General features: G+C 36.4%; 1 protein-coding gene across 3 annotated transcripts; it reads right to left on the bottom strand.

Annotated features, from left to right (window-relative positions):
- Positions 1–16810: 16810 nt before the first annotated feature.
- Positions 16811–19366, bottom strand: LOC104112647 (uncharacterized). 3 transcript variants are annotated; one of them, XR_011410061.1, is made up of 7 exons: positions 18775–19363; positions 18529–18621; positions 18240–18422; positions 17790–17925; positions 17625–17678; positions 17390–17521; positions 16811–17247 (listed from the first exon to the last, which is right to left on the bottom strand). XR_011410061.1 is itself a non-coding variant. In XM_070181913.1 (6 exons), exons 1-3 carry the CDS (start codon positions 18931–18933, stop codon positions 17881–17883), a joined length of 387 nt encoding a protein of 128 aa, XP_070038014.1. In that variant the 5' UTR covers positions 18934–19366; the 3' UTR covers positions 16811–17247; positions 17390–17521; positions 17625–17678; positions 17790–17880. The 3 variants fall into 3 exon arrangements, 1 of the variants encoding a protein (XP_070038014.1); XR_011410060.1 differs by having other exon boundaries at positions 18240–18366; positions 18775–19073; XM_070181913.1 differs by lacking the exon at positions 18529–18621 and having other exon boundaries at positions 18775–19366.
- Positions 19367–22227: the final 2861 nt, after the last annotated feature.

Genomic DNA, 22227 nt, shown 5'->3' with positions numbered 1-22227 from the left:
TTTTAACATACTATTTACTCTGGCATACTAAGTGCCTCAGTAAATCTTGAGTTTTAATGTGTGATCAATCGAGCCGATGTATCCATATCCAACACGATACAACTGTGATGACCCAAAATGTCATCTTTAATTTAAACATTCACTTATGTGTTCTAAGACCTGAAAAAGTACTATTTATCATTCCTCGACTTGCGTGCGTAATCCGCAAAATAGATTAAAATATGAAATAGTGCTTTAAAACTCATCAGAGTTAACTTTGGTCAATATTTTTAGCAAACGGACTCGGATTCGTATTTTATTTCCAGTAGGTCCGTATCGTGATTTGGGACTTGGGCGTATTCCCGGAATTGAATTCGGAGGTCCTTATATCTAATTATTATCATTTAACGGAAACTAGAAATCTAAAGGCTAAAGATTTCCAATGTTTAACTGCGGAGTTGAATTTATTGATATCGTGGTCGGAACCCGATTCTGGAAATTGGAATAGTTCCATTATGTCATTTATGACTTGTGCGACAAATTTGAATTTCTATTTTTAGTCATTTCAAGCCCAATTCAACTACTGACTTTCAAATAATTTTCCGGACTCGTTCCTAAGTCCAAAATCACCATACGGAACTATTGGAATCATCAAAACTCCATTACGGGGTCGTTTACATGTACATCAACATCCGGTCCACCTTTTCAACATAAGCTTTAAACCTTAAATTTCATTCTTCTAAACTAACTCGGAATTACCTGAAAACCAAAACCGGCAATTCATACAAGTCATAATACATCGTATGAATCTATTCAAGACTTTAAATAGTAGAAAGGATCATAAATGCCCAAAACGATCGGTCATGTCATTATAATTAATTGGCTGTTACGTGATACTTCTCCTGCTGAAATTGCTATATCATTCCCCTTCGCATGTTCCCTCCCAAATTTATTAATTGTTATTTATTGTGTTATTGTTGTTTCATATTTGTATATACTTGTACATGTTATTTATGTATGTGTCTTGTCATAGCCTCGTCACTATTTCGTCGAGGTTAGGCTCGATACTTACGGAGTACATGAGGTCGGTTGTACTCATACTATACTTTGCACTTTTTGTATAGATTTTGGAGTTGGTCCCAGCGGCGTACCATAGACTTGCTCGAAATCAGCTACCCAGAGGAGACCTGAGGTATAACTGCACAGCATCCGCAGTTCTGAAGTCCCTTTCTATCTTATCTTAGTTATGTATTATCTTTCAAATAGCTTGAATTTTATTCATATCTTTATTTGTATTATCCTAGTAGCTCGTGCAGTTGTGACACCAGATTCGGGGATGAATTTTGATGATTCGGTTGTTGTGGTCTTCCGCACATTATTTCAGCAATTGACTTCTGCTTAAATTGATTTGTTTAAAAATGGTTAAGATTTTTCTAACATTGGCTTGCCTAGAAAGTGAAATATTAGGCGTCATCATGGTCCCGAAGGTAAGAATTTTGGATCATGACAACAATATATTTAAAAATAAAATGTATAGTGCTAAAAGATGTAGCACTATAATATAATAGAACTTAAGTTGTAGTGCTATATAAATATATATTATAATATAGGATATTACCTATATATAGATTGTAAATACCAATGTTCTATAAATGTTTGACCAAAATACTGTTCGACTTCGGTCGGTATACCAATTATTATTATAATTTATTATGAAAAAAATAACTGTTGAAAGTGAAATGAAAATAAAAATTACAAATTCTGACCGATATTGGTCGGAATGAGGAACTTTTTTTAAATAAACTTTTTTTTCCTACATAATATGCAAGTCTGACCAGCTTTTAGTCAAAGTTGACAATATTCCAGTTGACATCGGTCGCTATTTTTAAATGTGTCAGATAAAACAGTATCTCAGTATTATGGGACCACGTTTACCGACCGATGGTGGTCGATATATTTATTTGGAATTGGTTGTTTGACTATTGCTACCATTCTTGGTTGCAATAGTCATTCATATCGTAAAATATTGACATGCTTGTTGGGATTCCCAAAGCTTGTTTAGTTTTTCAGCTTGAGAATAGCTGGTTTGATGGTACCAATAGGCATTTCCTTAAACCAAAATTACTGAGTTTTGTTTGCTTAAAGGTCCCAAGCAAATTTGACTTCTCCGCAAGTCCTTTATAAAGAAAAATAATGTTGTTGTGGGTTCTCTGGAAAGATTACAATAAAAAGAGAGTAAATTTCATAGGTCACGTATCAATAAAAGAGAACCATTCTTTATGTGACTTTATTTTCACCAAAGTCACGTAATTTTGTTCTATACTAACAAAACCACAAGACTTTCGCCATTTCACACAACAATCACAATGCGAAAAACAGAACTTTCTGATACCAATTTGTCACGATTCAAAATCCTAACTTGTCGTGATGGCGCCTATCTCAATACTAGGCAAGCCGATAACCTCAATAAATCACAATAATCTCTTAAGTTTGAAAATATAATATTTAAATTCCATAGAAAACCTCATAATTTCAGATACAAAATACTCCTAACATACGGTGTCACTGAGTAAATGAGCATCTAAATAATAACAAAGTCTGACGGAAAAGAACATTGTCTGAAAATATAGAACAGTACAATAACTGAAACGAAAGAGAGTCAAGGTCTGCAGACGCCAAGCAACTACCTTGATAGTCTCCAACTATCAAATCCTCAAGTCTGGCAACCACCGTATCCGGAAGTATCTGGATCTGCACACGATGTGCAGATTGTAGTATGAGTACAACCAACTCAATAAGTAACAACACTAACCTCTGGGCTGAAAGTAGTGATGAGCTCAACAGGTACAGTCCGGTACAGAAATAACAGTACAGAAATATAGGCATGCTTTACAGTTCAACAGTTAAACTCAGTACAGGAAAAATAGATAAAATCTGCATGATATGAGGAATATGACATCACTATATCTACATGCCAAAGTATATGTTGTATGTGATGTACCACAATGGAAACCTCATGTACTCACACTCTCAGAATACTCAATCAGTCAGTACTGTATATGGCCAATCCATCCCAGGAAAGATCCATCCTAAGTATATATGTATAACCATCAACTGACAATCAATCACTCAGTACTGTATAAGGCCAATCCAGCCCAGGGAAAGATCCATCCCCAAATATCAAGGATTCGGACAAGATCCATGTCCAGGGAAAATCCATCCCTCAATATAAATTCTTTGGGCAAGATCCATGCCCAGGGAAGATCCATCCCTCAATATATATATATATATATATATATCAACTGTCCTTACTGTGGGGGGTACAAACTCCGGAAGGGCTCCTTCCGCCCAAGCGCTATAATAGCCAAATCTAGGCATAAATAAATAAACATAAATATCACTCAGAATCTCCAGTCTCTCGGGCTCTCAATGACACGAAAATCAACCCGACATAATGATATGATGTATCAATAAGTGACAATAGAGACTAAGATATGATATACAAGTGACAGGTGTGACTGAGTACAAAATTATATTTTAAAACAAATAGTTCAATAACAATACGACCCATGTGGGTCCCAAAATATATTGACGTGTAACCTAAACATGATCTTTAATATAAGTCTCAGCTCAATTTCTCTAACAGGTGGAGGTTATGCGAATAATGACATTTACTTAATTATGCAACTCTGCGGAATCAATTAAGTTGCAATTCTTATGATGCACGCCCACGCGCCCGTCACCTACCATGTTCGTCATCTCCAAACAATTCATACAACACGTAATTCAGGGATTCATACCCTCATAACCAAGTTTAGAAGTGTTACTTAGCTTAAACCGTGTAATTCTTTACTCTGCTATGCCTTTGATTAGCAAATTTATCTCCGAAAGCCTCGTGTCTAATCACAATTAATTTGATTCAGTCAATACAAATCATACGAATTTATTACATATGAAAATACTAATTTTCTAACAAAATCTGAAATTTAACTCAAAAATTGTCTGTGGGGCCCATACCACGGAGTCTGACGAAACTCAAAAAATTTGACAACCCATTCAGTTATGAGTCCGTTGATACTAGTTTCACTCAAATCCGACTTCGAATCGATATTCAAATCCCAAAAAATTATTTTATGAAATTTTTACAATTTTCCCCGAAATTTCCATCTCCAAATACTGCTTAAATGATGAAAATAATGATATATTCATGTATGTTAACCAAATCCGAGTTAGAATCACTTAACCCAATGAATTTCTTGAAAATCCCACGAAACATCACCACAAACCGAGCTCCCAAAGTCCAAAAATGTAAAATGAAATGAAATCCTCGTTCATATAGTACAAAATCTGATCCCCGTTGTGCTGACCACACTTTTTCTTATGCGGTCGCACATCCCAGGTGCTGTGGTCGCACTCCAAATTGTGCGGCTGCATTTCAGCAACTCTGCACTACCAGGATTCAGTAAAATGACTATAACTTTCTGTACAAATGTCTAAATTATTAATGCGATACATTTCTGGAAACTAGATTCAAAAGGGTACAACTTTCATTTGTGAATCATCTCTAAATTCGTTGTAAAGTAAAGGATATAAGCCTCCGAAGTCGAACCATCGAACCTGCAGAACCCCCTAAAGTGCGGCCGCGAGAAGAATTTTTCGGTCCGCACTTTTCCTTTGCCTCAGCTCTCATAAATGTGCCCCCGCACTTCCAAAAGTTCCAGAATACCATCAGAGTGCCGAAATGCCCGGACTCGCTCAAAACTCACCTTGGAACTCATTCGAGCCACTCGGGACCCCTTCCAAATATACCAACAAGTCCTAAAATATGATACAAACTTAGTCGAGCCCTCAAATCAGATCAAACAACATCAAAAACATAAATCACACTCCAATTCAAGCCTAATGAAAAACTAAAAATTTCTAACTTCTACTTTCAACGCCTAAATCTATCAAATCAAGTCTGATTGACCTCAAATTTTACACATATGTCATAAATGACATAATTGAGGTATTCCAATTTTCAGAATCAGATTCTGTCACCGATATCAAAAAGTCAACTCCCCGGTCAAACTTCCAAACTTAAATTTCTATTTTAGTCATTTCAAGCCTAATTTAGCTACGGGCTTCCAAATAATTTTTTGGACGCGCTCCTGAGTCCAAAATCACCATACAGAGCTATTGGAATCATCAAAACTCTATTCCGGGGTCGTTCGCACATAATTCGACATCCGGTCACTATTTTAACCTAAACTTTAAACCTTGGAACTAAATGTTCCAATTCATTCAAAAACATCACCGGACCCGAACCAATCACTCCAGCGAGTCACATAACAACTTTAAAGCACAAATTGAGTAATAGATGTGGAAACGGGGTTGTAATACTCAAAACGACCTTCCGGGTCGTTACATTCTCCCCCACTTAAACATACATTCATCCTCGAACGTTCCAAGAGTTGTTTCCAAGCCATCATATCACTATTCCATCTTACCACACACATACCTAGGGGTGATTCCATGCCATCCTATTCCATATATGCCTGACAATACAACATAATTTAAGATCCTTACTTTAACTTTACTCCGTAAAACTTAGAACCCAAATATCCAACATCCAGAATTCTTTTCAAGACAAGAATCTCACATCTACATACTGTATAAGTCTAAACAAGCAGTATCAGGTCATAACCATAACCCCAGATATAATCACGTAATATATTACACAACTCACATGCTTGCAGCACCATTATCGATCACAATAACTACTCCAAACTATCCCGGTACTAGTATTACACCTCATATCAAGCCAAACCTCATTCCAAAACCTTCGTACACTGCTAATATTAAAAGAAACATGCAGAATATCATAACCACTTATTATATCAATAAGTCATGGATCCCCCTCGCCCCAACCCGAATCATAATCACTTTCTAAGCCGACTTTCGATGTCATCCTCCCAAATATATAGTAATCAAATCTGATAGTACACATTCTAGACCCAATGACCTTATATTATTAAACACAACTATCCCACAAGAATGCCACACCAATATAACTCAAGCCACAACTGCGCAATCTGTGTACCCAATAATGGAAAATGCCTCAAAGAAAAGAACTGCCTTGCGAGTTCAACATGCACCACCACAACTGCAATGCTATAAGCTCATTACATATAGTAGAACCAAGACATCTAAATTTAATAACACGTAACCAGCTCTTCTAGATCTCACATTAACATCACTCGCACGGACAACTCACGTGCTATAGTATCGATATCTGGACTCGCACGGACAACTCACGTGCCAATAATATCAATATATGAATCTGCACGGACAACTCACGTGCCAATAATATACTCTGTCTAGAATTGTCACATGTCTCCAATCCAAGCATCTCATACAGGAGCAATCAAATAAGTACACATGTATATGATAAACTAAATAAAATTCACATGCTCTTGGACTAGCATAAATAACACGCCATAGAGTAGGCATGTGCAAAGTGTGCTATCACAACTCGAAGGGGCAAGTTAACGCATAAATAGAATTACCAGATTTACTCAGGGTATTAGCCTTTTTGTAACCTGATAGTTATCAACAAAGGTACAAATACGAGAACATTGTAACTTTACGCTTAACCGTCAACTATAGGCATATCATAACCCAAACATTTTCCCGAGTATGAATGCTTGCCCCGATGGCCACACGTGGGCTCAAACCTCACATATATACGCACTCGTAGCGCATAGTCATCACGCGTAGCCCTTGATGACTAGTTTTTAGAAAGGTAACATTTGTCATTTGGATTTGTGTACAAAAGGTTATGGTGGTTACATTATATGCTATCTGGGAAGAGTTTGGAAATCTCTATTGCGCAGGGCTGAATTTGGAAGCTTATATCTAGCAATCTATAAGGAATTGGGAGATAAGAAACAAATGAAAGTTATAGCCCTTGGTGTCTAGTTTTCAGAATGTTAAACCATTTGTAATGTGGAGTTTTGTACAAAATGTTATGACCATTATACTAGAGATTGTCTGGAAGAGTTGGGGAGTTTGTTATAGCACGAGAGTTGTCTGTGCGGATACAGATATTGATACTATAGCACATGAGTTGTCCATGCAGCACGTGAGTTGTCCGTGCAGATTATAGTACATGGGCTGAAGGAGCCCCTCCAGAGTCTGTACACACCCCTAGTGAGTGTAGGCACCTACTGAGTGCGAATGCTGAGCGATTGGGAGGACTGAGAGGCTGTGAGGACTAACTGACTAGGAGGACTAAGTGAAATGATACTCTAAGAGTATGCATATGATTTTATCACTGAGTTGCATCGCATTGACATGCACACATGACATACAGGCATAGAGATGTATTTTTCTCATGCTGTACAGTATCACATCATTCATGATTTCTCACACATGTTGACAGATGGGCAAATTGATGCATTTGTTTTACACGGGTTATCTGAAAATAAAATGAAACGTCTCATTTATCATTGAAAGGATTTATGAAAAAATTATTATTTTCAAACTTATTCATATTTTTGGTAACTTCGGTAAACGATTTGGGTTTTCACTGATGTACTTTAAAGGAAGAACTATTTTTTTTGAAATCATGATTTAGCTGAGCATTTTATCTCTGAGTTATTTCTTGTATTATTTGCTTTACGTGGTTATAAACTGTTATGGACTATTCATTTTTGACCCGACCTTGGTACAAGCTCGTCACTACTTTCAACCTAAGGCTAGGTTTGTTACTTATTGAGTACATGGGTCGGTTGTACTCATATTACACTTTTGCACCTTGCATGCAGATATTGGCTGCTGATGTTGTTATGTTCGTTGGGAGCTGGATCTGAAGATATACCTGTGTTCCGGTTGTAGCTGCCTCTTGTTCATGGTAGCCTTAGATTTATAACAATATGTTCATGTATATTTCGAATAGATGATGTATTATTTCATACCAGTTTTGTAAATTCTATTCTTAGAAGCTCATGATTTGTACTACCAGTTCTTGGGAAAAGGTATTGGTTTCATATATTTTCTTTAAGAATTGTTATTGGAATTGGATAGTTGATAATTGGCTTACCTAGTGGGTTGGGTTAGGTGCCATCACGACTAATTGGATTTTGGGTCGTGACAAGGTGGTATCACAGCTCTAGGTTCATAGGTTCTACAAGTCATGAGCAAGTGTCTAGTAGAATCTTGCGGATCGGTATGATGACATCCATACTTATCTTTGAGAGGCTACAGGGCATTTAGGATAATTTCCCATGTTTATTTCTTTATCATGCGGAATTGATTCAGCTTGAAATATAAGTCTTTGAATTCCTTCCACGCATTTGTATGCGCACATGAGCGCTCGGTATTAGTTATGCATCGCCGGCTTATGATTCCATGGACGAGGTTCGAGGCGAGTATTCTATTTTATGGTGATGGGCCAGTCTGGAGGACTTGAGGTCATGGTTAGACCGCAGCTTAAGCTTGGTAGCTTTAGTTGTAATTTGTACAATTAGACTCAAATGTCCGGTAATGACCCTACGAGTGGAATTTGTGGCTCGATGAGCGGTGGAATGGCTGTGTGATGGGTATGATGTGACCGCGGGATGTGTTTAGATAATTTGAATATGATGAGAAGTGTTTCTTTGAAATATAAAGGAAAGGCCATTGTGTGCTTGATTTTCTATTTGATGTGACGTACAGTCTCGAGTATGAATGCTTTGAAGGATCTTTCACGTTGTTAAATTTTGGGACAAAATAAATTCTCATGTCTTGTTAATAAGTTTGAACTTGGAAAGATTAAGTGATTGCGTAGTAATTGTGACTGCGAAAGGGTATAATAAGATATCAATTTGAGGCTAAGCAGGTGGGTTATCCCCTGCGGAGTAATCTACGTAGGTATGTTCCTTATATGTGAGTAGAGAGTTTCTTTTCTTCCAGCAGGGCGTATGTGTGGAGATTTGAATTTGAATCTGGCTAAGAAAGTTGTCCTGAGTGTCAAGAGAATGATTGCAAGTTTAGCGGATGATTTGGGGTATTTTTATGGTTGGCGTTGCATGAGTTTGAGAAGAAGATTCGTTGAACTGACTGTGGCATTATGGCAGTAATAGAGTATTGGTATTGTGAGTTATGGAATGTTTTAATCTATGGCTTTGAGCCAAGTGGGGGAGCCTGCTATTGATAATTCAATTTCATGGTTATATGTAAAGGTTTAGTTTTGGGTTGAGGCATACTGGTGGGTTAGTTATGACTTGCAGAAGTTGAGATCGAGGATGACTCGAATAAGGAAATTCCTGGATACGGGTTATATTGCACTTATGAGTATTTGAAAATCGTGGGATAAGTGAGTTATTATTTGTGAATGATGTATTGTGCACGGAGTATGAATTTGATAGGTTGTATTAAAGTAGAGTTACTTCTTTGAGTGTTGTTATGCTAATGGGGCATGTGTCTTTTGGCCCATTTGGGCGGTGTAATGTGGATTTGAACAAAGGGGGTGACTCTCGAGAAAGTTCTAATGGATTTGAGATTAATATGTAATAATTGAGAATTTTTGGCGGATTTGTTTATGGTTAAAATCTGAGATTTAAGTTAGATGGTGTCAAAACTTGTGGCATTTTTGTATATCATTATGGATTTTATATTTCGGTATCAGGAAGGTGAATGAAACGGCCTTAGACTCAAATAAGGTATTTTCATAGTTGGGGTTTCGGTTGTGAAATTTATAGGGGTAATTATGATGTGGTGAGACTCTACAGATGTTTTGGTGGCAATATTCTTGGGTTTGGTGACCTACGTGGTTTGGTCGAATTAGAGGAATTTAGTTCTAATAGCTTGGTTATGTGTAGATGGATTCAAAGTGTTCTTGATGGTTTCTACCATGGTCTGAACCGGATATTTTCTACTGGTGTGGGAAACGTGTTATGTATTGTGATTTCCTCCTTGAAGGAAGCAAGAGGAAGGTTTCTAACTAACCAGGTATGTAATTTGCTGGTGACTCAGAGTTGATAATGGGACTTTTGTGCTTTTCACATGATGGCATAATAGATGTGGTGTGTTGTGCGGGATTAGGATTTACATGTACAAGGTGACAATTCAGTCTTGAAGAGAAGGTAACGAATGTTGGGCTGCATGGTCAGTTTAAAATATTTCGATGAATGTTAAAACTGCTCGGTAATTCCTGATAAGGGTGCGCATTTCAGAAGGCGCGTTGTGTTTTGACTTACGGATATTCATCGGTATTGCAGTACTCACATGGTTGATGGGCTGCTGATATTCAAATTATTGCTATGTGGCACAGAAGAATTATGAAAGTATTCCTCATGGGATTATCATGAATGGAACATGTGTTAGTCATTTTAGTGTTGGAGTTGAGATCAGCTACGGTGATTCATGTGTTCGATGAATTTGGAGACTGGGAGTTCTCAAAAGTATATTGTTTCGGGGTCGCGACCTATTTGAGGTGACTATTTTATTTAAAACTCGGTGGAGGCACTAGTTGCGTTAATTATTTGTGATAGGTATGTGCTATGAGTGCGAATATATGTGAGGTTTGAGCCCATGTGCGGTCATTAGAGCAAGTATGCATACTCCGAAGAATGCTTAGGCTATTATATGCCTAGAGTTGGCTGTTAAGCGTGAAGTTATAACGTTTTCTGTATTCGTACCTTTGTTGAGAACTATCTGGGCTATACGTGAGGTTACAAAGAAGATGATTCCCTAAATAAACTGGGTAGTTACTAATTCTGCGTTAAAAAATATTTGCCGATTTGAAGTGTGATAGCAGACTTTGCATGTGCTTACACTATGGCGTGCTATTTCTACTAGTCTAGGAGCATGAGAATCTTATTTCATTATTATATACAATTGTACTTGTTTAATTGCTCCTGTATGATATGTTGGGACTAGAGGCCTGTGACCATGCCGGGCGATTCATATTATTGGCACGTGAGTTGTCCTTGCCGTGTATGGGAATTCTATTTCTATAATAATTTATCGGATCTATTAATTTCCTTCCTCTACAATTGTGCACATGCACCTACGGTTATCCTCTTCACAAAATTTGAGGAGTTGGTTGTAACATTAGGGTTGTGGTGATGCTTGTTGAACTTGCAATATGGTTCTCTTTCTTGAGACATCTCCCATATTCGGGTACACAGATTGCGCAGTTGTGGCTTGAGTTATATTGATGTAGCGTGTCTGTGGAATAGTTTTATTTAATAATATAAGGTCATTGGACCTAGAATGGGTACTATCAGGCTTGATTGTGGTATATTCGGGAGGATAATATTGAAAGTCAGCTTAGGAGAGGATTATGGTTCTGGTTGGGGCGAGAGAGCTCCATGGCTAGTTGATCTGATGAGTGGTTTTGAGTTTTTGATTGTTTCTTTCATCATTGGCAGTGTACAAAGGTTTCGGAATGGGGTTCTGTTGAATGCGGGATTTTATACTAGTACTTGGTTGGCTTTGAGTAGTTAATATGATCAGAAATGGTGCTACGAGTATGGGAGTTGTGTAGTATGTTATGTGATTATATCTGGGATTATGATTATGGCTGGATACAACTTGTTCAGGCTTATACAGTGTGTAGATGTGAGATTCGGGTCTTGAAAAGAATTCTGAATGTTAGAAATTTGGCTCCATGGTTTTTGGGCTAAGGTTAAATTAATAATTTTCAGTTATGTTGTGTGGTCAGGCCTATATAGAATAGGGTGACGTGAGATCACCCCCGGGTATGTGTATGGTAAGGTGGAATAGAGAATGGAAGGTTAAGAACAACTCTTGGCACGTTCGAGGACGAATATATGTTTAAGTGGAAGAGAATGTAATGACCCGACCGGCTGTTTTGAGTATCACAACACTGTTCCCCCATTTACTGCTCAATTTATGCCTTACAATTGATTTATGACTTATCGGGTTAGTTGGTTCGGGTCCGGAAGGATTTCAGATTGAAATGAGACACTTAGTCTCATAATTGAAAACTTACGTTGGAAAAGTTTACCGTATATTCACTTATGTGTAAACGACTATGGTGATTTTGGACTTAGGAGCGTGTCCGAAAAATTATGTGGAGGTCCGTAGTAGAATTAGACTTGAAATGGCAAAAGTTGAATTTTTGGGAAGTTTGACCGGGGAATTGACTTTTTGATATCAGGGTCGTAATCCGATTCTGGAAATTGGAATAGCTTCGTTATGTCATTTATGACTTGTGTGCAAAATTTGAAGTCATTCTGGATTGATTTGATGTATTTCGGCACAAGATATAGAATTTAAAAGTTCAAAGTTCATTAGGCTTGAATTGGGATGCAATTTGTGATTTTAGCGTTGTTTGATGTGATTCGAGGCTTCGACTAAGTTCGTATGATGTTTTAGGACATGTTGGTATATTTGGTTGAGGTCCCGAGGAGCTCGGGTGAGTTTTGCGGTGGTCTCGAACCATTTATAGGCCATTTTTAATTGTTGGTTTCTGCCTACAGAGGTGTGCATCGCGATCGCGAACATTTGGTCGCGTTCGCGAAGAGCAAACAGCAGTTTGGGGCCTTGTGAATCGCGATCGCGGAAGTTCTTTCACGATCGTGTAGAACAAAATCTCTGCTGCACTGACTCAAATTTGGAATCTTATATCTCGCAATATATAAAGCATTTGGAGATGATCCAAGAAAGAAAGTTGTAGTCCTTGATGTCTAGTATTCAGAAAGGTAAACCATTTGTCATTTGGAGTTGCGTACAAAACGTTATGGTGGTTATACTATAGGTTGTCTGGGAAGCATTTGGAAATATCTGTTGCACAGGGCTGACTTTGGAAGCTTATATCTAGCAATCTATAAGGAATTGGGAGATTACCAACAAATGAAAGTTATATCCCTTGGTGTCTAGGCTTCAGAAAGTTAAACCATTTGTAATTTGGAGTTTTGTACAAAAAGTTATGACCATTGAACTAGAGGTTGTCTGGAACAGTTGGGGAGTTTGTTCTTCGCGATCGCGATTGGTTTTCCGCGATCGCGAAGAGCAATTTTGGGTATGAAAAATATTGTGCTTCGCGATCGCGGAGAGTAAATACCTGGACAGAAGATATATTTTGAGGTTTCTGCCATTTTAACACATTTGGAGCTATGGAGCTCGAATTGAAGCGATTTTTGAGGCGATTTTCACCATATGGATTGGAGTAAGTGATTCTAACTCGGTTTTGGTTAAATTATACGAATCTATTGTTGTTTTTATCAACAAATTAGTGTTTTGGGTTGAAAATAGTAGAAAATTTCATAGACTTTAATTCAGGATTTAAAGGCAGAGTTGGTCGAATTTGAGTAATTTTGGTATGGTTGGACTCGTAGTTGGATAGGCGTTCATATTTTGTAACTTTTGTCGGATTCCGAGACGTGGGCCCCACGGGCGATTTTTGAGTGTAATTTTGAATTTTGTAGAAAAAGTAGTATTTTGATATGGAATAAATTTCTATAATTTGGGTTCACTGAATCAAATTAATTGTGACTAGATTCGAGCCGTTCGGAAATTGTTACGCGCAGAATGGAATTTCTGGAGCATTGTTTAGCTTGCTCGACATTGGATTCGACTTGTTCGAGGTAAGTAACTCTTCTAATCTTGGAGCTGAGGGTATGAACCCTGAATATACGTATTATGTGAATTGTTTGGAGGTGACACACATACTAGGTGACGGGCGTGTGGGCGTGCACCATAGAAATTGTGATGTAATTGTTTCGTGGAATTTTGTAGTCAAATAATCTTGGCATTTTCCATGCAGTTTTATGTCTTAAAGAAATTGAGCTGACAATCATATTAAAAATCATGTTGAGGCTATGTGCCAGTGTTATTGGGACCCACAAAGGTCATATTATTGTGAATTATTTGTTTTAAATTGAAAATTCATACTCAGTCATATTCATTTCATTGCATATCATATCTCAGTCTCTATTGTTATTTATTGATACATCATATCATCATTTTCGAACTAATTATGGGATCGGGCTGCACGTCGCAGCAGGCCATATTGGCTTTATTATAGCACATGAGTTGTCCGTGCGGATACATATATTGATACTATGGCACGTGAGTTTTCCGTGCAGCACGTGAGTTGTCCGTGCAGATTATAGCGCTTGGGCTGAAGGAGCCCCTCCGGAGTTTGTACACACCCCCAGTGAGTGCAGGTACCTATTGAGTGTGACTGCCGAGTGTCGAGCTATTAGGATGAGTGACTGTGAGGACTGAGTGACTGGGAGGACTGAGTGAAATGATATTCTGAGAGTATGCATATGATTTTATCACTGAGTTGCATCGCATTGACTTGCACACATAACATACAGGCATAGAGATGTATTTTTCTCATGCTGTACAGTATCACATCATTCATGATTTCTCACATATATTGACAGATGGGGATAGTGATACATTTATTTTACACAGGTTATCTGGAAAGAATATGAAACGTCTCATTTATTATTGAAAGGATTTTTGGGAAAATTATTGTTTTTAAACTTATTCATATTTTTGGTAACTTCGGTAAACGATTTAGGTTTTCACTAATGTACTTGAAAGGAAGAACTATTATTTTTTGAAATCATGATTTGGCTGAGCATTTTATCTCTGAGTTACTTCTTGTATTATTTGCTTTATGTGGTTATGAACTATTATGGACTATTGGTTTTGGACCCGACCTTGGTACAAGCTCGTCACTACTTTCAACCTAAGGCTAGGTTTGTTACTTATTGAGTACATGGGGTCGGTTGTACTCATATTACAATTCTGCACCTTGCGTGCAGATGTTGCCTGCTGATGTTGCTGTGTTCGTTGGGAGCTGGATCTGAATATGTACCTGCGTTCCGGTTGTAGCTGCCTCTTATTCATGGTAGCCTTAGATTTATAACAATTTGTTCATGTACATTTCGAATAGATGATGTATTATTTCATACCAGTTTTGTAAATTCTATTCTTAGAAGCTCATGATTACCAGTTCTTGGGTAAAAGTATTGGTTTCATATATTTTCTTTAATAATTGTTATTGGAATTGAATAGTTGATAATTGGCTTACCTAGCGGGTTGGGTTAGGTGTTATCACGACTAGTTGGATATTGGGTCGTGACAAAGGAAAAGGACAGTGCGGTGCACTAAGCTCTCGTTATGTGCGAGTTCTGAGAAGGGCAAACATACATTTTCATATATTTCTACTTCTGATTTCTTTCCGAAAGCTCGCGTGTGGAGTATTGCTACCCCATTTTTTTAACCTTTGTAATAAATAAAAAATTACTTAAGATACTGTTCCATCTATTATGTAGGATTTGTATTTGGATATTTGAAAGGTAGTCGGAGTTCTTTTTTATCTCGCAGTTTGATATGGTATGAACTTACATGTGATTCCTTTTGCTATGAGCTGAATTCTTTCTCGGGGTAGTATCTAAAACATAAGATAGGGTGGCAATGTAACCAATTGCTCTAAATATTGAAGTGTTTCTTACTTAAACGAGCTTGAGTATGACTAAGGCTGTCCAACGGGACGGGACGTCCCGCGTCCTGTCTCGTCCCACTTAATTCTAAACGGGATGGCCCCATGTTAAACGGGACACGGGATGGGACGGGATGGCCATGTCATCCCATTTGTACCGTCTCATTTCGTCCCGTCCCGTCCCGCCTGTCCCGCGTTCGTTTTTTGTTTTTTTGAATTCTAGCCGTTGGACAACGGCTCCAATTGCTTACTAAATTTTAGAAAAATTTTATTATGCTACAAAATAATTTTCTGGTATATATTATCCTACTGTTACACAAATATTATGGTATATTTATGGAATTTCTGTTGTATTTGGTAAGTATAAAATAAATCCAACTAATGCACCAGTCATTAATGAAATAATTGTAAAATTTAAAAAGTATTTTTTCCCTATTCCCCCAATTTATTTAATTTCTACTATACTTAACCCATCTTTAAAATTAAGAGGTGCAAAGGGATTTGTTCGTAAAATTTATGAGAATTTAGCAATTCAAGAAAATGAACAACTATCTCTTGAATACTGCCAAGCTAACATATACTCTTATATTAGATCAATGTTTGATAAATATAAATATATGAAAACAATAGGTGGTGAAACTGCTCCTTCTACTTCTAAGTCTAGAGTAGAAGTTCTATGGGAAGATATGGATGATATAACAGGTTTTGATTCCTCTATTGATGATTAACTTAATTCTTATCTTAATCAAGGATTGGAAAGTATTAAAGACGAAGAAGGCAACGAACAACTTTTGGCATAGTGGAGGGAGCGTGGCAATACTTTTGGCTCTAAGGGTTGAATTTTTTTAATGAATTGTCTTACACTCTTACTTAGTTACTTAATGGCTTGAAATTTTATTAAATAAATTATAACTCTATTATAAATTTATAATTACTAGAATAATTCATGACAAGTCTTTTGTTTTAATATTTTATAATTCTTTACTTAGTTTTCTAATTTTTATTTAATTTTTAAGTTTATTAAATAAGTCAAAAAACTAGCTGTTGCAAACTTTAAAAACTTAGTCATTGTCAAAAGAATAGCCGTTGCCAAACTCAATGCTTAAATAATTTTTTTTTTAAAACGACACTTAAGGCCCGCGAACCCGTCCCGTCCCGTCCCATCCCATTTGTTAGCGGGACGGGATGGACCTACCGTCCGTCCCGTCCCGTCCCGTTCCATCACGTTTGTTAGCGGGACGGAATGGGCCTACCGTTTCGTTCCGTTTGTCCCGTCTCGTTTCGTCCCGTCCCGTCCCGTCTTGTTCCATTGGACAGCTATAAGTATGACATCGTAAGATACATAATGAATAAAGATAAAAATAAACACTACTACAAGTACGACCAACAATTACTTTTTTCATTTATTTATAACTGAGACATGATGCAAACAAGGGTAGGTTAAGTGGAAATCATTTTCTAATACTAGGCTTAACTAGAAAAACATAGTACATTGTCATTAATTTATTTGTTAGAACTAGGTCCCAAAAAAGACCGTATGTCTAAAAGCCTTATTGGTAATTGGTTCATCAAGAACCCGATAGAGTGCATGAGCATCTTCAAACTCGGATACAATATGCATCTTTATTGGTATTTACAAGTCCAGGAAAATGACCAGAACCCATTGGAGGGAAAGTAGGGACTGAACTAAATGCCTCTCCAACCCATGCCGCCTGTGATGCAAAACCCTTTAATACCGTGAAAAGCTCTGGAGGCCAAAAACATATTTGTTTGAAATCACGACCAACACGCAGCCACCATCTTCCATTCTTCAGATCCTGCGTTGGATATATATATATAGACACACACACACAAAAGATTATGTATGTTCATACATTGTACGTTATAGTGAAAAATAATTATATATGCTCTTAATTTCTTTTCGAATATGATGAAATTTCAGTATGGCATTTATCTAACCCTTTGAATGAAGAATGTCTGATCGAATATGTGTCCAGGTGTAGAAGTCAGATATACCGTGTCCAAAGGTATTTGCGTATTCACAATTACGAATCTAGGGCAACGTGTGTTGAAGAATTGAGTTGTGCATGCCTGTGTCATGATGTAACAAATTTAACTAATCGTGAGTAATTAAGGATATTTTGTTAAAGCATGACTCACTAATATGTGAATAAACCAAAAAAAAAAGACTTACTTTAAATAATGAAAAAAATCGAGTACGAGTATCACCATAAAGAATTGGATCCACCTAGATCAATACACCATTCATTGTCAACTTTTGATGCTCCTATCTATAGAATTAAAGCAAGAAAAGGGGATTGAATTTTACTTAGCAAAGTTAATTAACAGTAATACTTACACGCCACCCAACTTGTATTTGGTCACGGCCATTTTGTACCTTCACGACGGATGCACTACACTGGTTCGAAAGAACCTTTGGATTATAAATACTACTTGTTGTTCCAGCTCCCAACTAGTGTTTGTCCTAGAGCAAACTAAATGTTCAAAGCAGAATAAATAACAAGATATGCTCACATTGGTTAATAATAAAAATATCCCTTTCTTGAAAAAAATTGCAAGTTCTTAACGAGGTATAGAAACAAATATAAAGGCAAGTCGCATTGAGATTAACGTCCATATGTACCACAAATCCAAAATCATAGAAAGAGCTCCAGTAAAAATGATAAGTGATGACAATAGTGAAGTTACCACTTGGAACATGTTTAATTTGTTGTTGTATATAATTATTTCAATTACAAATCTTAGTAAACTAGAATAAACAAAAACAATTTACAAAGGAGCAGCTTACGTGAAAGATGCCCCCAGCATAACTAGCATTAAATCTTCTTTCTCTAATGAGATCTTCTTTGGTAGTTCTTCTAATAGGAACTGTTCCCATTGGACAACTTCCATGTCTCAGCCTGATTTTGCAGGATCTATTGGATGTTGCGGATTCTTTGTCTCTCTTTAATAGGGAGAAAGACGGTTTCATCTGCATGCATCATGTACATAATTTTAAGAATGAAAGTCATTCTTACTTTCACAATACAAGTACAACAGTAACAGTGAATAAGGATCTATTTACCAAATAGACATACCTGAGGATGATAAGTATGATTCTTCGGTAAAGGATGATCAAATGCAGGTTATAGATAGAAATTTATAGAGTCATAAATATCTCCATATTCGGTCTACAAAACAATAGAACTTATTACTGATTTTAAGTATAAATATTTATGGGTAACATCTTTTTTAGCTCCATGAAAAATGACATATATAATTGAAAATAAAACAGATAGATCAATTATTTCGAGAATGGACCAAAACAAAGAATAAGAATCTACTTTAATAGTTTTGACTGATGGCTTATTTAAAAGCTTTAGTTGCCTCTCCAATTCTTCATGGTCCTTCTTTAAAAAGCCCTCAACTTCATCATGGTTGAGAAAAACCATAACTGCAATCAAAAGTTGTACAACGCTTAGATGCATTCTTGTGATCTTCATCCTATAATAATTTTAAAATAAATTATTAGATACAAATAATAACATAAAATTAAACATAAAAGCTAATAAGAGGAATGAAAAATTATGACTTCTGTGCAAATGGCACATGATAATCCATCATATCAAGGATGAAGTTTAAGAAATAAGAGATGAAGTACCTGATTCTTTTTTATGGACAGGGATAGTGAATGGTCCTACAAGAATAACACACTTTATATAGGAATCATCGGGCATTTCATATTCCCGTAATTTTATGTTTGCATTGCTTTACTTTTATTCGATTGATTCTTACAATCATTCTGTCCATAAATTAACATATATGTGATTTTCTCCCTAATTTCTTACATATTTATGACAATTATGGCTAACAAAAATCACCTATTCAATATTTGATATCGAACATTTAAATTGAATCTGCAAAATCTTACTCTTTTAAATGTCAATTATAGATACCTTCCTTGAGTTAACTATAGGCTATAACGCATATGTCTGGTGGTTCTAACTCTATAATAAAATTATACTCCGTAGTACTGTGTAATTAACGTTGACACTTGATGCTGATTACGTTTATATTACATCATTGGCTAATATCAATTTTTAATAACTTATAACATCATGATGTTGATACTATCGTATAATATTATATTCTGCAACTGCAAAGATAAGAGGAAGAAAATCATAACGAATAAAAGGACAACAAAATAAACCAGGAAAAAAAGGTTGGATGGGAATGAATGTAATATTTAGCTTGTCTTTTATTGTTTATTTTGGTACTCCTTTTATTTTAGATACTATTAATCTTTATGAGTGCACGCGAAAATCAAAAGAAATTAAATTGGAATTGTAGAATTAATTCGTCGCCTAGTAATACCGAAAAATATGGTACACCACGCTTATTCATTTTTTAATTTTGTAGTATTTATTTTTTTATATAACTTTTAATCATTGTCAGCGTACAAAATCAACGGGGATTGGAGAAGTTGAATGATACTTTAAGATTGAATTCATAATCATGTAGAAAAGAATAAAAAAGATGGTAGCAAGGTCATTTTAGTTCTGCCAAATTGTTGTGTTTTGTTACTTCGTGCCAAAGAATCAGAATGATTCCAAAATATTCATTATTTAATTTTATTTTTTGCGTTGATTTCCTTTCACTTTATCAGATTGACTCTTCTTACCATTCCATCCTTAAATTAATAAATATTATTCTTATATTTTGGAAAAATTAAATCTTTCATACTATATTTATTTTTGATATCTGGGTTCTTAATTATTCTTCCTCTTTTAGAGGAGTTAAAATCTTATTCTTATGAGTAACTTATGTTAATATATTTTCTGGATATTTTCGAGTAGTTGATGTATGCTATATCATTTAATAAAATAAAATATTAGAGATCTCAAACGTAACCTTCTCATTCAGAAAACATGGCAATTCAGATACGTTGACAAAGCAAAAAGAACAAAAATCATATCAGCATTTATAGATACTTATATCAAGTGTTATCTCCTTATGATTCGAGATATCACGCACCCTTCTTAGTTTAGTTTTTCTTTTTATGTCAAATATTATAACCTACTCCTCAACCAATCAATAAATCGGCAATCATATATCAACTTGATTTTTTCTTTCTTTTTTCTTAGATTTATAGGACTTTTACTGTGATGACCCAAAATGTCATCTTTAAATTTAATAATTAATTATGTGATCTAAGTACTATTTACCATTACTCGACTTGCGTGTGCAGTCAGTAAAAAATTTTCGGAAAGTTTTAAGGTGAAAAATGGATTAAAATGTAAATTAGATGTTTAAAACACAACTGAGTTGACTTTGGTCAATATTTTGAGTAAACGGATTTGGATCAGTATTTTGATAGTTCTGGTAGGTCCGTATCGTGAATTGGGACTTGGGCGTATGCCCGGAATCAAATTCTGAGGTCCATAGTCTGAGATATGGAATTTTGATGAAAACTTTAAAGTTTAAGTTCAAATAGTGATCGGATGTCAAATTATGTGCAAATGACCCCGGAATAGAATTTTGATGATTCCAACAGCTCCGTATGGTGATTTTGGACTTAGGAGCGTGATCGAAATTTTATTTGGAAGTCCGTAGTGGAATTAGGCTTGAAATGCCGAAAGTTGAATTTTTGGGAAGTTTGACCGAGGGGTTGACTTTTTGATATCGGGGTCGAAATCCAATTCTGAAAATTTTCATAGCTCCGTTATGATATTTATAACTTGCGTGCAAAATCTGAGGTCAATCGGACTTGATTTGATAGGTTCCGGTGTTGTTTGTAGAAATTGAAAGTTTCAAAGTTCATTAGGCTTGAATCTATGTGTGATTCGTAATTTTAGCGTTGTTTGATGTGATTTGAGGTTTCAAATAAGTTCGTATGATATTTTAGGATTTTGTTGGTATATTCGGTTGAGGTTCCGAGGGCCTCGGGTGAGTTTCGAATGGTTAACGGATCAAAAATACGACTTAAACAGCTGCTGAAAAAGCTGCTGCAAATTCTCTTCTGCTGTGCAATCGAGCGCCCAGAAATCGAGCCGAGGATCGAAGGCAACTCGAAGGGCAGTGATCGAAGGCCACTGATCGAAGGCCCAGGATCAAGGGCTATGACCAAGGCCAGTGATCGAAGGCCATAAAGATCGAAGCCATGATTGATAGCCAGGATTGATGGTTGTGATCGAGCTCCAGGGTCGAGGACCATGATCGAAGCTATGATCGAAGGCCATGACCGAGGTCCATGATCGAGGACCATGATCGGACCCCATGATAGGACTCCTCTTAATCGGACTCCCCATGATCGGACTCCTATGATCGAGGTCCAGGATCGGACTCTCATGATCGAGGTCCAGGATCGGACTCCACGATCGAGGTCAGCCTGGACAGATCTGTAAGTTTTAAAAACAGGGGAGTTTTGTCCCATTCGCCATTTTTAACAACTTGGAGCTTGAGCAGAGGCAATTTTTAATATATCTTCAAGGAAAAATATTGGGGTAAGTGTTCATAACTCAATCTTGGTTAGATTACCCGAATCTATCACTGTTTTTAACATTTAATTGGTTATTTAAGTTGGAAAAATTTGAAAACCCTCTTGGTTAGATTTGTGGATTTGAGGGTCGAATCATTATTGGAATTTAGTCATTTTAGTGTGGTTAGACTCGTGGTTGAATGGGCGTTCATATTTCGTAACTTTCGCCGGATTTTGAGACATAGCCCCCACGGGCCATTTTTGAGTTAATTTTGAATTTTTATTGAAAAATGTAGTATTTTCGTATAGAATTAATTCT

Source organism: Nicotiana tomentosiformis, chromosome 8 (genome assembly GCF_000390325.3).
Source record: "Nicotiana tomentosiformis chromosome 8, ASM39032v3, whole genome shotgun sequence".
NCBI classification, from domain to species: domain Eukaryota; kingdom Viridiplantae; phylum Streptophyta; class Magnoliopsida; order Solanales; family Solanaceae; genus Nicotiana; species Nicotiana tomentosiformis.
Note: the sequence above shows the minus strand (reverse complement) of the source record. Positions and strands in the feature narration are given on the sequence as shown.

What these genes read in the sequence shown, in the direction of transcription:
- LOC104112647 (XM_070181913.1), bottom strand. Translation starts at nt 18,933, where the DNA reads ATGAAGATCACAAGAATGCATCTAAGCGTTGTACAACTTTTGATTGCA. An exon ending in CATCAGTCAAAACTATTAAA is followed by an intron (nt 18,423 to 18,774) that starts GTAGATTCTTAT and finishes TGATGCATGCAG; the next exon opens with ATGAAACCGTCTTTCTCCCT. An exon ending in ATGCTGGGGGCATCTTTCAC is followed by an intron (nt 17,926 to 18,239) that starts GTAAGCTGCTCC and finishes TTGAACATTTAG; the next exon opens with TTTGCTCTAGGACAAACACT.